Below are 18,399 nucleotides of genomic sequence, written 5' to 3' on the forward strand. Positions count from 1 at the left end.
TCCTCCTTTATCTGCCGTCTCACGAGAGATTCCGTTTCCCTGCTATACATATTTTAATTCTTCCGTAACTTGGGAACCTATCTTCTCGTACCACTGCTTTAACGCGGCGTTTCGTACATCGGAATATTTAATAGCCGGATTCTTGTCCCGCCACAGCTACTTCCTAGTCGTCCAGCGCTGCCTCGCTGCGATAGCCTATCTCTTCCTCGGTCTCCGGCATTTTATGATTTTAGCCGTTTCTTGTCGCTTCCCAGCCGCATTATCCGCCGTCATTTCCAAATCCTCCTCGTTGTCCCCCGCTCCGGCATAAATTTCCCCGTGAATGGGGCTTGATTGAAGCTGGAGACAGACGAAGGAACCGTGAACCGTGGCAAATGGCGCTACTCGTGGCTAAGCTGGACGAGAAACAATCAAAGGAGAAAGAAAGTCCGCTCCTACGCGTGTCTTTCCCGCGGCTATCGCGTGGTCTCACCCTTTCACGACACCTCTCTTTGATGCTTGATCCTCTTTCACGGAACTCGCTCCATCCCACTGCCCTTTGACTCTATTTCACTGCCGTTCTTTCTCGCTTACCCGACCGATTAAACAAGACGCGAGGTAGCAGCGTGACAAACGATCACGCAGATGCTCCCTGGCTAATAGAAAGCAATAATGCACGGAGCCTGCCTAGGGAAGAATCACCTGCACGGTCTGCCCGGAAAGCGAGTCGGAGCGTCGTTTTTCGTTAGTTGGATCAGACTACCGTAACCGATCGAGTTATCCACGTCGTCGACGAAAGCGACTTCTACGTAGTCCTAATATTTGCTCAGGCTGCCAGAACAGGCAACAGACGCGAGGAGAACCGCAGTTCGCGACGCTTTGTATTTATCGAACGAAATGAACCCTTCCTGTTTTGGGTATGGGGAGACCTAGCAGTGAGAGGATTGATAATTGTCTTCTTAATGGAGAACGCGTTCCGCGATATAACAACGTATTGTACTTCCACGAGAAGAAGACTCAGGGTGTTTACATCCTCACTCCTGCTGCAGTGATGGTGTTCCTACGCGTCGCGGAGAAATTATTTCCATTGTGGCAGCGTCATTCTCACCTTCGCCACTAGGTGGATGTCAGGTTCGAGGAGGTTCGAGGATTTTCTTGCAAGGCCTCGATGAATTCTATACTTCCTATAAATAGAATTTCCAAACTTTCCAATCGCATACTCATCTAAGGGAGGGCCTGTTATGTAGTCTTACTGATGAGTCCACTAGCAGGTCCAGGACGAATCTCATCCTTTTTCCTTTTGTCCCTTCTAGCACCACCGCCACGTCGAGAATATCCCTGCGATCAAACGACAGCCACAACAACCATGGGGAAAGACCCCCGTGCATGTTTTTAGCTCAAAGATAAATTATTTACTTAATTATACTTACCTTGATTCATCTTAATTCCAATATTACTTCAACAGATATTGCCTATACTCTATTTTCAAAGTTCAAAATTTACGAGAAATAGGAAATATCTTAAACTTCGCGCGTAGCTCTTAGCTTGGTATCGTTTGATACCAATTACCAGGTCTCACCACGTGGAGGTGGCTACGCATCGAGACCCGACATGCGCCCTAGTGGCGCAGCCTGCTGGCGCTATCTGTATCAAAGATAGCCTAATCTAACTTGGAGCGAATTAAATTAAAATGACTCTACTGACACTTTATTAAATTTCGTGTCTTATAAAAGGGGTTTCGGTTCGATATACTAAAATTTAATACAGCGCAATGCTAACATATTTCAACAGACTCTAGAATTTCTAAGTTCCCACAAAATTGGGGAATCGAAACAACGCGAGCAAAGAAAAACTAAGTTAAAATCGCGGCGCGCCCGAACGAGTTCGCGATTATTCGAAAGACCGACTAGCCTACGCGACGTATCCCGTGTACAAGAGCAACTTCGTACCTCAGCAGTCTCCTGATCGGGCCTAACCCACCCTGCCACTGCCGACCTTGCCATGGCTTACTCGATGACCCAAGGCAGCCAACGAACCAACGAAACACCCAGAGGCAATCCGAGGGTCCTATGCGAGGCCTAACAGTCGGAATCACGCGCATGCTCCATACCCCGGCTCTATGCAAACATAACCACATAGCCGCCAAGTGCTAGAGGGGCAGGCAGGCACGCTCTTGCAATGATTCCGACTGCAGGGCCCATCCCCCGGTCGTGTGCACGGATTGGCACCCAGGACGACTAAGGTCGACGGACCCTCGTATTACTCCAGATGCCTCGCCAGTCCGAGGACCACCAGAGATCCCGATGCATGACGAGATTGACAGTGGCAGAAATGAGTGTCGGAGACGAGCCGTGAGAATGACTTACGAGGCGCGGAGTTGTCGAATACTCGAGAGTACGTCGCGTAGGCTAGTCGGTACTTAAGAATGATCGCGATTATCGCGAGGACAATTATGTTCTATTTGGTAAACGGGGATGGCGAATAAAGAATTGATATATTTCGCTCCAAGTTAGGTAGCTTACCTTTGTACAGATAGCGCGCACATGATACTTAGTCTAAGGATCTATCTTATAACTTGTTACAACTAGTTAGATCTAATCTAAATGGCTTGAAAGACATGAAAAGCTGAAACGAAACAGATTAGTAAATGATTAGTACAACACAATAAAACAAATATAAAGAAATATAAACCATAAATATCAATTAAATGAAGCGAACAACCCAACGATGAGATATTAAGAACCTAACCATGAGATATGAACAAACCAACGATGAGACGTAAGAACCCAACGCAGAAATATTCAAATATTATACGAAATATTCGAATTGTCAAATAAAAATAAAATCTGAAAAGTAAAAGATAATTAAAACCAGAGAACAAAATATGTAAACCTGAAATGAAACGGATTAATAAGAAGAGACAAAATAAATGGGGAAGAAATATAAACGAGAAGGATCAACCAAGTGGAAGGAACAACCCAATAATGAGACATAAATAAACCAACGATGAAACAATTCGAATATTATACGAAATATTCGAATTGTCAAATAAAAATAAATAGAGAGGAATAAATAACATTTGAAAAACGAAAAAATAATTAAAAACTGAAAAACAAAAATAATTAAAAGCTGAAATAAAAAAATAATTAATATCTGAAAACAAAATAAAAATTATTAGTAAATTGTTTAATGGGTGAGGGTGAGGGTGGGGGAGCCAACCCCAACCTCACTTCGAATCCCCACCCCTCGCGCACAATGAAATTTTAGATGTTACACTCCTGAACTCAAACCGACAAATGAGTTACGCTGCGTCGCGTCACCCTTTATATAGCCGCCGATCGGCCAAGGCCCCCACCCCAATCGGAAATTTTCGAACTTCGCTGATTTTATTAATTATTATTTTTCCACTGTTATAACTAATAATTTATTAATTTTTTTACTGCTATTATAAATATACGCTGTAAACAATTTGTTAGTAACAATATTAATTTGTTATTAACAATCAGTGTAATTATTTATAAACTTTCTGCAAATTATAGATACAATTTAGCACTTGTACGACATATATTCAAATAACAGTCAATAATTTATTAATTTTTTTCACTTTTATTATAAATTTACGTTGTAAACAATGTAGTATTAACAAGATTAATTTGTTATTAACAATCATTCGAATTATTTATAAACTTTTTGCAAATTATAGATACATTTTAACACTTGTACATTATAAATTAAAGTAATAGTCAATAATTTATTAATTTTTTTCTCTTTTATTATAAATTTACGTTCTGAACAATTTGTTATTAATAATATATTTGATAATTTATAAATATGTTTTATAAACTACAACTGCATTCGCACTTCCATAGGATTAATTTTCATGACATATACTGTGCGTTCGAGAAAAGAAGACACAGCGTGTTCATATCCTCGTGGTTGATTAATTCCTGGCAGTGATCATTATTAGCCGAAAACGGTGACGAAGATCATTGGTCATCTGCCATCTTTTCTGAAACACACAGTAGAGTCAAAATATCTTTATTTCCTACAGCAAAGTTCCTTCGTGGGTCGGTAGGTTTCGAGGGTCTGCAAGAGGATCAGACGTTGGATACAAATTCCGGAACAGTGGTGGTTAACCGACCCTGTTTACGAACTTTAGAAACGTAGACGCCGAGAGGGTGAGCCAGACTTTCGGCAAACGAAATAAAATTCCACGGATCTCCGACGATTCCACCTATCCCGCAACCACTCTTCGTCCAGACATCTGCAGGAAGTAATCAAACGCGTGGTCGCGATCTTTCGTCTCGTCTTCAACGTGCAGTCGTGTACGCTTCAACGATGAGCCTTGTTTCCGCGACTGCTCGTTGTTTTGGGGAATTCTAGTGGATAATCCCCCACTTCAGAAAATTCTGGAGTCGGAGAACTAGAACCTGGGAACTTCTGAACGTTTCGTTGGCTGTAAACGAATGGAGAGAGTGATTGATCAATTTTTTCCCTAGACGGAAATTTTCTAGACTTTGATTTTGTTCCTGGTAAATACCGATGAATGTATAGGAGGTCGCTCGCTGACGATTTCGATGAAATGACATAATTTCGAAGAATCCTCTGGGCAAAATTTTCGAGCAATTTTGCGATTTTGTATTAAGATAACTTGACCAGAAAGAAGGTCTCTCGCTGACAGAATTTCTAGAAATGATGTCACTTTGCATGTGCGGATATTAAAATATGTATTTCCATTAGTATACACGATGCACTCATTGCAGGATATTTTAATTATTTTACACGTGTGGTGGAATCATTTTCACCCTCGCTACTAGATGGATTCCAAGTTCAAGGAGGTTCGAGGATTTTCTCTTAAGTTCTCTTCCTATATATAGAATTTCCAAGCTTTCCAATAGTATCCCCGTCTAAGGCAAGGCTTGATAGGTACCTCTACTGATAGGTCTACTAGGCTTTGAACGAAACGCATCCCTCCCTTTTCCTTTCGTTCTCTCCAGCATCACTGCAACACAGAGGATGTCGTATAAACAGACTCCAACAACCTCCACGAGCTTTTACGATCGTGTTATAAACCTTCGAAATACCGACCTCGTGGCTGATGTAGGTGTGTCAAGGCGGGATAATCCGTATGTATCGAGTAATAGATCGCTATTGGCCGAAGACGGCGACGAAGATCAACGGGGTAGTCTGCCAATCGAAATGTTAGCTATTCTGCTTGTTAATAGCTAACATTTCGATCGGAAAATTACGCCATTGCTGCCATTATTCAGTTTCACTCGGTCTCGTTACGATCCGCCATTGATCTTCGGGTTCCAATGTATTATTGGGAATACAAAAGGGTTGTATTCGTCAAACAAAAGGGCTTAGCCTGATCCTCTTCGTTTTGAAATTGGGTATGCAGAAATAGAGGAAGGGGAGGACTGACAGTTGCGTTTTTAATTTTTTAACGATGCTCTGTGATAAAATGAGTTTTAAGGTATAACTATGAAATGTTTGGTTCATAAACGTGACACGATAATGGCCCCTTCGTCATTCGCACCCTTGGAACGGCTCTGGGCGATTATTTAGGAGGGTGACTTTGGAGATTTCGACTGGGGCCAGGAAGAAAGGAGGATAATGATGACAAATTAATATCGATGACACTTCGTAAATGTAGTTTTCAGAATAACGGAGATGGTAGTAGATGTTAAATTAGGTAACAATCTTATGGTTAAAGAAATATAACAGTTACAGCAAAAATGCAGAGTCTGGAGGAATATTTTATTGCAATATTTGATGTAGGTACCTATCGACAATTTTTATTTTTTAAAATCCATTGTCAAAAATTTCATGATAAACTTGAGTTAGGTTTAATTACATTAGTTCTTCTTTCTGAATCTGTATTAAGTCACTCATTTGCAACATCGATTACCTCCAAAAAATGAGTAAAATTTATTTAAAATATAAAAAATTAAATATCGATTGGTTCTAGAGTTTTAGTAAATTCGAAATTGGAATTAATCACTTTAGCTAGTGAATTACTACTCGTGTATCTTTTGTACTCTTCGTCTATATGGGTAGCATACAAATTGGTCTGTGTCCAAATACAGCAGAATTTCAATAATCTGGTACACACTGGACTTCGACAAAATTCGTACTGCGATAAAATCAAAGCAAATAATTAAAAACTCGACTAGATCAACAGAATCGTCATAAATCAATTAATACAGTAATTCAAAATTAATGTTTCATTCGTGCTTAAGATACAACAGTGACGTTTATCGTCCCAGATATCTATAAACGACAGCTGAAGTTCGTCTATGATCCTCTTCTTCAAATCACGAGTTAGCTAATTCAATTCCAATGCAGGAGTTGTAAAATACGTTTTAAATTATTCCGTTTAAAATTATTTGACTCTTTTATCCAAGCACCAACTATATTACTAAACACGCCAGGTCCTTAATAGTCCTTTGTTTTACAAAAATAAACCTTCGTCACAAATATCATTAAGAAGATCGTAATCCGGAATATCGACATCTCGAATGATTAAGACGCGAAATCGGGCCCTGAAAATCTGCCGCTACTCGAAACGCGATTAAACCATCGCGAAGCTGAAAACTCGAGGAAGTGCGTGCGGAAACACTGGTACACATCTGCGCGAAACTCCGCCTCGAAGTTGGATTACGCGTTGGGAACGAAATTCGCGAAACAACGAAGTTCTCGAGTGGCAGAGAGCAGCGCAGAGAGAGCTCCACGATTGCACGTGAAGCGAGAATTCGTTTCGTTTGCGTTCCCGGCGGTAAACCTTTTCAATTAGCCGAATTCGAAAGCTTGGCGCGCGTATCACACGCGTGACAAGATGGCGGCCGCGTGACGCTGTTAAATGGTCGCGCGAGTCTCCGCCGACGGCGCTAGTGTCGCTTATTCCACGATTCGTATTAGATTCGAGATCACTGTCCCGTTATATCGAGTTGCAAACTTGTATCCTCGGTCTGGATAGACGAAAGGGAGCCGTTAGAGGAGGAGAAAAGGCAGAGAGGGTGAGCAAGGGGTTGGGTTAACTGAAAGTCCAGTAAATCCGATGGCGGTGGCGAAAGTTCAGAGGAACTCCGGGTTGCTCGGTAGATCGGCACGGTTCTATCGCGCAGCGAGTCCTTTTGTTCGACGGCCGTTTTGCATTTCACGTTTTGCCCTACCTTTTGTCGGAAGAAATCGCCAGGGACACGCCTCCTTCGCGCCTCGATAAAGCGTTCCTCTTCGGCCAGCTCCGCTTCATCGTCTCGTTCCTCTGTCCCGGCAGATCGAGCCGGTTCTCTTGATCTCCAGAGCAGAATCCGGCGACTGGAAGGGTGGAGAGGGGAAAACAAAACAGGAAGAACCGGGAAAATTAATGGATTCCGGCTAGATGAGGAGTCGAGTCCTTTGAAGGAGTCGTTGACGAAGAAAGAGAGAGAATTCCTCTCGCGTTCGGAGGCATCCGACCGATTGATTTATTGGCGGGCAATGTGTCTGTCGTGCCGGAGGACATCTTCGTTAATCGAGCACCCGACAGACTGGTCTAATTCCGTGAGTGGAATTGTCCTCGAGCGTGACATAGCAGTCGCAGACGATCGAGCTTCGTGTAACAGAGATTCGTCGAATATTCGCCAACTCGTGCAGATATTCCGGTAACGACCGGTGTATACTAACTGCAGATGAGGAGAAGTTTAATTTCGGCGAAGAGTTGGTGGCTGCCATGATAGACAATGAACGTTTCTAACGTCAGAACAGCAGAAAATATATAAAAATATATCATACGTGGTGCATTATATCATACAACTTTGGTTTTAATTCGTTTTAATCTACATTTCCCTCGATTTCTGCACCATCATACTGCACCTCTTCGCTTCTTCTTCCGCTCATTTCCATTTACCGAATCGATTAACTTAGAGACATGACAAATTTTTATTTGTTTTGAATGTACTGTGTGCTGTGTTGTACGTAGAAGTAGATTTGAGATAATACTCGAACGCTTGCATTTGCTGGGTTCAACAAGTAAAATGTTTCAAATGATATGATATAGTAAGAAGAAAGTCCCAAGATTATGCCAGTAAAATTGGAAAATAATTCAACGATGTATACGAGATCTACGACACATTTGTCGTAGATACGTGCCGTGGTGGCGCTAGTGAGTTCCGCGGAAAATCGTCTAAGGCTATTACAAGTGGCGAAACATAAACTTCTTATGTTTTAATTAACATTACATGTACATGTATGTAACAAATGCAATATAAATACTTCACATATCGTCGAATTTCAACGATTTTAAATGTTCCTTCTCGTTAAACGAATCAAATATCGCTTCTTGAAAACAGCACAGGCAATGATCGATTACCTCCATGCATGAGTGTACATATACGTGTATCAAACTCTTCACTACACTTTCAACCAGTCACGCAACAACTTACGCGTACATTTAGCTACCATTATCGCTTCCAAAAAGGACCAATCACGGTTCCCTCTAATTAAATCAAGGGTAACTCGCGTATCACTGAATTTACACAGAATTTAAAGGGAAATTTGAAAGGAAATGAGAACGGTCACGAGAGGGGGAGAGAGAGAGAGAGAGAAAGAGAATTAACCCGTGAACGTTTTCAGCGTGTGCTTAATTTATTACAGTCGTTAACGTATTCAAGCAAATTTACCGGTTTTATTAGCCGCATCCCCTCATGTTTATAAATCGCGTGACACTCGCGAGATGGCGCAACACTCACTGGACGAAATTAAAATGGAGCCCAAGCGAAATTTAACAACGCCGTTCGTGGTCAGATTCGAATTAAAATTGTTTCACTTCAATCTCCGCGGGCTTTCTCGAGGTTTGCACACGGTGAAGGAAATAATGCTGGTCGAAGGTTCCCGCGATAATTTTGCCACCCCTTGCCCGCGCGAGCTAAACAGACATCGAGAAAAGAATCCCTGCCCGACGAGCTCGTTACGCGACCACCGACACCAACACACGTAGCAAATTCGATTACGCGTTCGTAATTGAAGAACGACGACCGTGCCAGGCCGGGCACAAGGTCTGTGGAACGCGTGTTTCCAGAGACCAGCCAACTGTCCGGTACAATGAGCCAACCAGCGATGGACTCACCTACTCGCGCGTCGATAGCGATGGCGTCGTTGCGAGGAATTTCACCTTTGAGAATTAATCGTTTAACCCTGTCCTATCTCCTACTGGTATACGGTATGTGTGCTATCCAAACGTGTGCTCGGGTTTAGCCGTTGTCTATAGTATCGCAGGATTTTCCTATCGAAATTAGCTGCCTCCATTTTTAGCGAATTTTACGAGAAAGTAGAATTTAAAGGTTTGAAAGTGAGTATGGAATCTTTTTAGGGGATTTCCGCTCTTTTGGGAGAGTCTCCTTGATGCTTCGATTTTAGGTTAGGTCCAAAATTAGGTGCCTCGATTTTTAGCGAATTTTACGAGAAAGTGGAATTTGAAGGTATGCAAGTGAGTATGGAATTTTTTTAGGGGTTCTGATTCTATTGGGTGAATCGTTTAATTCGATAACGGTGCAATTTTAAATTTCGAATGAAAGTTTCGAGAAGCGTGATTTAGGTCATGACAGGTTTACTGTCAAAATCTCCGCATCGACGTTCATTTAATTGCCGAGAGCTATCGCGTCGAAGATTTCCCGATTAACAAGGCTAATCGGCGTTAAAACGGACAAAGAACCGATTCAGAGGCTGTCCAGCGTGAAGCAAGCGGAATCGAACGCGTCCAACGCCGCGACGCCTCGCGCGTTCGGGTTTAAAATTAACTTCCCCGAGGGTAGTCGGGGGTGCGCGCACAAAGGGCGCGAATTCTTCGTGAGAGGCCGTTCTTTTTCCTCGTTTTCCCTCTTTTTTGCCCGTTTCTCGGTTCGGTCGAACAAAAATCGCCACCACAAAGGGTCATTTAGACGGGAAACTCGGAGGAAGAATGGATAACTCGAATGACGACGGATTCAACGCGTCCCCCAAGGCGCGTCACCGGAAACGGCGCAATAAGGGGACGTTATTGCGCGATTTTCACACGAGACGTGGAAAGAGGAGGCTGTTCGTTTAGCTGGAAATTAGCCTTGCTTCATAGGTGCACTGAATCCGTTGAATTTGGTTTATTTACTCGTGTATACTCGTTTATTCGTTGGCAATCAGTAGCTCAATCTTAGTAAGCGAATTATATGGATTTATTGGAGACTATAGTATTTGATGAATTTATTTTATTTATTTCATTTTTTGACGAACAATCTCGATTATGTTACGTTAATTATACAGATTTGTTGAAGACCATGATATTTATAGAATTAGTTTTATTTATTGACCGAGAGTAGCTCAATCATAGTAAGTGAATTACATAGGTTTGTCGAAGACCATGATATTTGGCGAATTTATTTTATTTATTTCATTTTTTGATGAACAATCTTGATTATATTATGTTAATTATACAGACTACGGTATTTGTAAAATTAGTTTTATTTATTGACCGAGAGTAGCTCAATCATAGTAAGTGAATTACATGGATTTGTTGAAGACCATGATATTTGGCGAATTTATTTTATTTATTTCATTTTTTGATGAACAGTCTCGATTATATTATGTTAATTATACAGACCACGGTATTTGTAAAATTTGTTTTATTTATTGACCGAGAGTAGCTCAATCATAGTAAGTGAATTACATGGATTTGTTGAAGACCATGATATTTGGCGAATTTATTTTATTTATTTCATTTTTTGTTGAACCATAATTCGATTATATTAAGTTAATTATATAAATTTGTTGAAGACCGTGGTATTCACCATATTTATTTTATTTATTTATTTTTTCGTAGATGGTCAGTAACTCAATTATATATTATATAAATTACGCAGATTTATTTAGGACCACGATATTCTTTTATTTATTTTTATTTATTCTTTTATTTACTGGTGGATAGCATCTCAATTATATTAAGTACGTTATATACGCAGATTTGTTAAAACGGGTGTTCCATTTCAAAAAGTGGTTTACGAAAAATAAAGCGTTGCAGACATTTTAATATTTCAGTCTATTTTACAGTATTCAGTATGTTTGTATTTTATAATTAACTAGAAAACAGATTGTACTCTTTATAACAGCTCTCCATTGAATTTTTCCTAGTACCAACTTATATGGGGCACTCTGTATAGTAAACGACCTCAAAACTGTTCCTCTGGTTTCGTTATATGAATTAACAATGCTTTATTAATAAATTTGTTGAATTATTTCTTTTCCTGAATTTACGAGTCTCTCTTTTAATTTATGATAATATGAAGTAAAAAAGCTTCGTTTACATACATTAATAATATACCTATGTACATATACATTTCAAACACATATTGACCTTGGAATTGTTAGTCGTGGATATTGTGTTTAAATGAAAATATTAAATATTTATTGAACAATATTACAACACAGGGTAAAATTGTCGATGAAATATATCGAATTGGGTTTGCTCTTTCTCACGATAATCGTACACAGGTTTACTCTTTACACATTCTCTTTTCTTTCATACATTGCATAATTATCCACAACCTATACCACACTTCATTCATTTCACGCATACTCGATCCACTCGTTCTTTCTTAAAGACATCATTTATTTTATATTTATTTTATATTATTTTTTAATATATATATTAAAAATCTATATCAAACATGACCACAGGAATAACCTCGAAATAATAGACGCAAATTTCCTTCCATCACATATTGAAACTCTCCACAAAAAATTATGAAAAAGATAAAAATCTCTGTGCATTTTGTCTCATCACCCACTGGTTCGTATCAAGCGACACTCACCACGAGACACCCTGTATATCGTTTTAACCCTTTGCACTCGAGAGGCAACTCTCAGTCGCCATTTAATCAGATTCTGAAGATCGATGTTAATTAATGTATCAAATTTAAAATTACCCAACTATGCGTGCATTGTCAAAGTAAAATAATTCTGCATCTTAATTTGCATACGATTTCTTATTTACTATTTTAAAAATATCATCAATTTTATAGCAGAGTCTTCGAATTACTATTTTTCTGCAACGAAAAAATTGCCGAATATAAAGGGTTAAAATCGGGTAATTACACATATTTCAATGATTTTTGATGTCACAAAATTAAATAGTTTGAACAATTGCTTCCCACACATACAACCATCTCTCCATCTCAAAATTTAACCAAAATTTTAAATTTAATTCCAAAATTTAGCCAAAAAGGTGCCTTCACAATCTACCTCTTTCTATCTAATTACCCAAAACCGTTCCAATTAATAAAAATACACAAAACAAAAGACACAACGATGGTGCATGCACACATTGCCCGAGGTTCGCGAGAAATTCTCATATCACGCGAATTCGAACAAAGCGTAACGCGATAACCGCGTTATCCTGTAGTCCATGGTATCCTTTCCACTCTCGTTCCTTTCCACTGGAGAAATGAAGCCCGTGGAAGCAGTGGGTTCAACGATGGCGGAGGGAAGCGAATGGCGGGTCGGTGGCCGGTTTAATCTCACGCGAGGGAGCAGCGCGAAATGATGAACAAGCGGGAAAATCCTTCGGAGAAGCGTCCACTTCCGCGAGGACGAGGTTACCACACGGAACGAATCATTAAATCTTTCCAGAGGGAGACAAGATTGTCGCGCGATCGCGCTTCCGCAAGAAACGCTGACCCACATCCGGGACAACGGATCCTGCGAGACCTGTCCTTCCGATTGCCCGGTTTTATCCCTCAGCACCGACCAAGGTGTCGCTTTCTTGCCTCTGCAGCGAGTCCTTCGCGTTTAATTCCCCGTGTACACCTCCGTTTACTTCTTCCCTTCTCGAATCTCCTTGCTATCCCTTCTCCCCGTCCCTTCTACTTCACCCTATTCCTGTCTGGGAGCCTTCTTTGGTCGTCGCGAACGACTCAAACGTGGAACAGACGGGAAGTTCGTGATGGTTACTCCGGATCGCGAAGGTAGGAAGCAAGTGGGATGGATTAATGAAAGTTTTATGACGAGCCTAGCGTAGAACGGTCGTAAAATGATTAAAGTTTCGTTAAAGGTTGCCAGGCTGGGCCAGACGGGAGGTCTATCCTCTGGGATTAAATGGCGTGCAGCTGTTCCAAACGTTTAACTGGGTATCGGCGGTAATGGGGCAAAGTAAGAGCGTAAATAGCGAGCAACGGGCGGCAGTTGCATAATTTGTCTGGAATTTTATAAAGAGACCGTTCTGCTTTACAGTCGTTCCCATCGGTAGTTAACTCTTTCGAGATTTCCTGCCTGGCGTTCCAGCCTGCCACGCTGATGGCGGGAATAATTGATGCGGGAAACGGTGTGTTAGCTTTACCTTGAAACAAACTTCGAGCAGGAAAAATTGCAGTCGGGGCAGCCGCGGCAACCTTTGAGAGACTAAGTGGGAATTATCGTCGGGAAAAATCGATCGGACGCGATACACGTCCTCGTGAGGACGCCCCGTGACGGGGAACCGTGATTTACGACGCTGCAACTACTCGCCAATTACGTGGGAAACGGGAAAACGCGTAAATTATTCGGGAGTAGCGGAAGAATGAAGCGAACGGAGGTATCCGCGTCCGAAACACCGGCCGCGCTGCGTTCTTTGCGCCGAGCTTCTGAAATCCGCCGCGCGATGTCGCCGTTGATTTACGGCCCCGCCCGGTTGTAAGAAATTGCCCGACAAATGGCAACTTTGCGCTCGTGGGAACGCAAAAAGCTTCGAAAGTACATACCTTTTCACCCTTGCCCTTGGCTGTGGTTCAATACGATTGTGGTCGAAGACTTCTTGCCTGTAATCCGCCGCTTTAAATCGCGCTATTTCGAAGGAGCGATGTAATTTCACCGCGAAATATCGAGTTTTCCGTCGTATTAGCTTTTTGTTAATATCAATTTGATTTATTCGCTAGTCTCTCGCGAGTACTCGGTTTTCAAACTTAATAAAATGTCACAGAAAACGAGAATTCGAAATTTAATCGTTAATCATTTATTTTGACTGCAAATACACTTGGTCTTTTTATATTTACTAGATTCATTAGGTTATGTTTATTACATTAGAATTACTTTAATCCAACATACTTATCAGACACGTAACCAGTTTGATACTTTTGTCAATTGGAGTGCAACTAAAGTGAAGACTGGGCACGATGCAACGTCACGTGACTAAACACGCGATATACAGATGGCAGCACCCTTGTAACGACGGTAGATAGATCATGCATACATCACGTATGATACACACAAGAGTGTCTTGCCTGTACACTATTCTAGATGCTTTATCTCATAAACGAATACACGAAGCATACCCAACGATGTCATAGACAACGAACGTGTTAGAGTTCAGAAAGCAGCACCATCCAAATCCCATGACAAATATAAATATCACGTGTGATTTATAGCTCATGTAACCTACCTTATCCGTAGTACACCGGTGTAAATAGTTTCCTAACACCATATATAGCACACGTATAAATAAATCCCAAACGAACCCTAGACTCCCTATCCTAACTAAAATTCACTTTACATCGTGTTTCAACTTTCAAATAGATCCACTCGCGTTATAATTTGTACGAAATCTAGTAGACTGATACAAATTAATGGAATTTATGTGCACAGGCACCAGTTCTTGGAAGGAACAATTCACGGAGGCCCTAACCGTGAGCGGCGGTGACGAGGACGACGGCGATGGCGGCGAACCAGCTGCGCCATCTACCCTAGACTACCTAATGCACGGCGTGACGATATTCTGGAAGGTGTTGTTCGCGTTCGTCCCACCGACGGGTAAGTCTTCGCGATATCGAACTGCTCTAAAGCGTACTCTTTCCTTGCTTGCCAGGCAAGGAACGGGTCAGAGGGTGGACTCCTCTGCATCTGGCACGCGTAAGTTATGTTTGTCAACAGCGTTCCGCTTATGCCGCGAGGTAGTGCTGAAATATTTTCCCCATCTCTCGCCATAAATGGAAAGCTACGACCTTGTTTATGCCCGAGCCGAATCGAATGGAGGACACGAATAAGAGATTCCGACGAGCGAATTAAGCCGCGGAAGTCTTCCAATCTTGCCGATCTCTTATCTCCGATCTGTTCGATCGTCATCGCGTAATTGGCGCGATTAACGGGGTAAATTGGAAAATCGCGGCAATTTCTGCGCGATGGCGGAGGTGGGTAGCTCCGCGCGAGGTTACTCGCGTCGTAAAAGCTGCGGGTAGGAAGATATTTCGACGGATCGTTCGACGGAACAACCGCGAGAACTGCTCCGACCGATCTTTCATTGTCCCGCGGAAGAATCCTCGCGATTCTGCCGGAGGCAGGCGGTAAGTACCGCTGCACATTTCTCTCGCGAGATCTTCCCGCGGGTTTTACTGCGGACAGGTAGTGAGTTACTGGCACGTGTAGAGCACCGGCAGCGTTCAACGTAACGGTGAGAAGACTTTTATTGCGGGAACGGCTCCCTCAGGAAATGGAAATCGAGGCTTCCCCGTGGGCCGTGTTTGTCCTTTAAATTCCTGCCAAGCTACGGCTTTTCCTTCCCGATGTTTCCTTCGCGTCTTCCAAGAAATCGTGTATCTGTTTCAGCTTCGTTAGCAATTGTTTGCGATGTGGTTCGACGTTGGTTAGGTTCGTGTATCTGAGAATTCAGCAGCGAGGCAATGGTTTATCGTTTTAGTGGTAGAGGTTATTGGAAATGGGGTGAGAGACATGGTTGCTCTTCTTTTATTGGTTTACGGGAAATTCCTGATGGTATTGGGATTGGTTTGGATCACTATATGCAATTGACGGTGCATTCAGCACCTGTCACGATGAATTCTTAACGTTACCGATACTTACCGGCTGAGAAACTGCACCAAATTATTCGTTATTGATTCGAGTTAATATATAGAGTGTCCCAACAACGGTGATACAATCGGTAGGAGGTGATTCTATATGAAAAAGCAGATCGAAAATGAAGAATAACATTTTTTCATTCGAAGCTTCGTTGTGGAGGAAATCGACTTTGAATATTCACCGAGTACGCGTGCACTTAAGTTTGGTTTACAAAGATGGCGGACCGTCAGTATATCAGCGCGCTCGGTGTGTATTCAAAGTCGATTTTCTCCACAACGAAGCTTCGAATGCAAAAATTTTATTCTTCATTTTTTATTTGCTTTTTCACGTAGAATCACCTCCTTCTCGGTTGCACAATCGTTGCTAGTACATCCTGTATAATTTTGCCTGGTAAGGAAAGGGTATCACGTGTTTGGAAAATATTGGGGTTGACTCCTGAGTCATTAATGGATTTTGACTGCATTTTAGTCACAAGGTAGTCTCTACAACTGCATTGCTCCTCGTCGCACTTACCAAACAATTAAATCCCAGTATTACAAAGCACACTGTATACCAGGATCTAGAACGCTAATTACACATGGCGAGCTGATAAAGAGGCTCTCTTCGGCGCGAAATGCGAACAGCGCGATGGCGCTACGTGGCCACTCGAACGGCTAAGCCAAGGATTACGAGGAAGATCAAGGGTTGATTAAAAGTTGCCCATCGTTCGCCTCGAGTACCAGTTACATCGAGCTCCGGATTCGAACAATGAATGAAAACGATCCCGCGTTACACTCTGTCACGTCTCGCGTTCATAGGAGTCCTTCTGCCAGCGAGTTTCATCGAAATACGCCTTTCGTTTCGCGAAGAAGCGCGCTTATTTTATTCCTGGGAGCCTAAAGAACCGTGGTTAGGTAGAGGGACAGAAGGAAGCTTGGCAGATGTTTACGCGCCTCTAATATCGAAGGGTGAGTTTGCTCGGAGAAAACAGCGGCTTGCTTCTGCTAAGAACGACTAAGAAGGACTAAGAAAGATTTTCAGGGGCGTTTGTGTCCTCTTCCACCGGAAATCGACAGTTTGCTCCTGCTGGTTATAGTTAAAGGTTCAGTTACAGTGGTGGATGAAAGGAAGTTACGCAGTATAAAGGAAGGTTTTAATTTTAGGAGGCGGAATTAGGTTTTATAACGGCAAGAAGTTTTGCAGAAATGTAATTACTTTCATTATGATACTGTTGTTAGTATAAAAGTTGGAGTTAGGTTTAAACTCCCTTTTGTCCGAAGGATAAGGTTATAGAACAGTGTTTTTGAACCGATGTAACGTTAACGCTTCCACGAGTAGGGTCCGGCAGTCTTAAGACGATGTTGCGTATAACTCACTAGCGCCACCACGGCTCATATCTCATATCGGTAAAGGTTTCTCGTAAGTAGCGTACATATTATTGAATTATTTTTTGATTTTAATGATGTCAGTCTCCAAAATGACAGTAAAATAAATATTCATAAAAAAAGTATTAATATTCAAAAATATTTCTCTATACCAGTGTTCAAAAATACTTTCATTCTGAACAGTTTATTCGATCAAATTTCGTAAATTTGTATATCTGTCTTAATTACATTTTTAACGCATTCCAGTGGGATGTTTCCCTCAAATAAATAAATAAAATAACTGTTTAAATGTTAACGTCACGAATACTCGTCGATCGATCGTGATACCACTCATTTCGGAAATTCCACGAAATTTCGACGAACGCGCGATAAAAACACATCACGACTCTCTAACACGTATAATTTCCATTGAAATGGCGGCGATAGCGTTACTTAAAACCGCGAAATTAATTACCGCCTCCACTTTAGCTACTAAATGGCGGATAAACTATCGCGAAACCGGCGCTTTACGATTGCGCTATACAATATGGAGCAGGCATTCGATTAATTTCCGCGAAAGGCTGTGTTTTTTTCATTTTTAAAGGAAACCGAGCGAAACGGAATCGTTAACGCGTGGACGCGATTTTCTCTTTTACGCGGGAAATAAAACTCGTCGGCGCTCGGCGATCTCGGCTGCAAAGGGTGGCGTAAATGCAGTCGAATAAACAGGGTTCGACGTATTGTCGAAACATTGTTGGTGGAAATAATAAACGCGACGGACGATTTTATGATTTTTCCTACGGTGTAACAATTTTATAATTCGTTTCGTTCGTCGAAATGTCGCGACAAAAGCGCAAACGGGGCGGCATGCAGAGTGCAATTAATTTGCCGAAATCTCGATTTTCCGCTAATACTTGTATGGGTGAAATAAATTTTATATAAATTTGGGATTAAGCGTTGTCGATACTTTATGCGTATTTTATTGATACTTATCTTAGAGATATATCGATAATATCGTCGAGATGTCGTTAGAGAGTAGGTTACGTATGATAGAAATTGTTTTGCCAGCTTTGATTGAAATAAATATAACGCTTAATGACTTCTTTTTAAACGTAAATATATATTTGTAAATGATATATATATCTACTATTATTATTATTATTATTATCATGTTATTTCTCTCCCTTCCCGAGTTTCTCCAGCAGCTAATAATAATAATTATTATTATTATATTGTTATTTTCTTGTTA

The 18,399-nt window shown here is 41.4% G+C and overlaps 1 protein-coding gene across 2 annotated transcripts in view; it reads left to right on the forward strand.

The window, feature by feature from the left end:
- The window catches only part of Calx (sodium/calcium exchanger 3), a 203,317-nt gene that overhangs the window by 126,949 nt on the left and 57,969 nt on the right, over positions 1-18,399 (forward strand). For both annotated transcript variants that reach the window (XM_017902012.1, XM_017902013.1), the window contains exon 5: positions 14,602-14,766. In XM_017902012.1, the coding sequence (XP_017757501.1) occupies positions 14,602-14,766 (165 nt within the window). The remainder of the gene's footprint in view (positions 1-14,601; positions 14,767-18,399) is intronic.

The sequence above is a fragment of the Eufriesea mexicana genome, unplaced genomic scaffold (assembly GCF_001483705.2).
Source record: "Eufriesea mexicana isolate 0111107269 unplaced genomic scaffold, ASM148370v2 scaffold1653, whole genome shotgun sequence".
NCBI classification, from domain to species: Eukaryota; Metazoa; Arthropoda; class Insecta; order Hymenoptera; family Apidae; genus Eufriesea; species Eufriesea mexicana.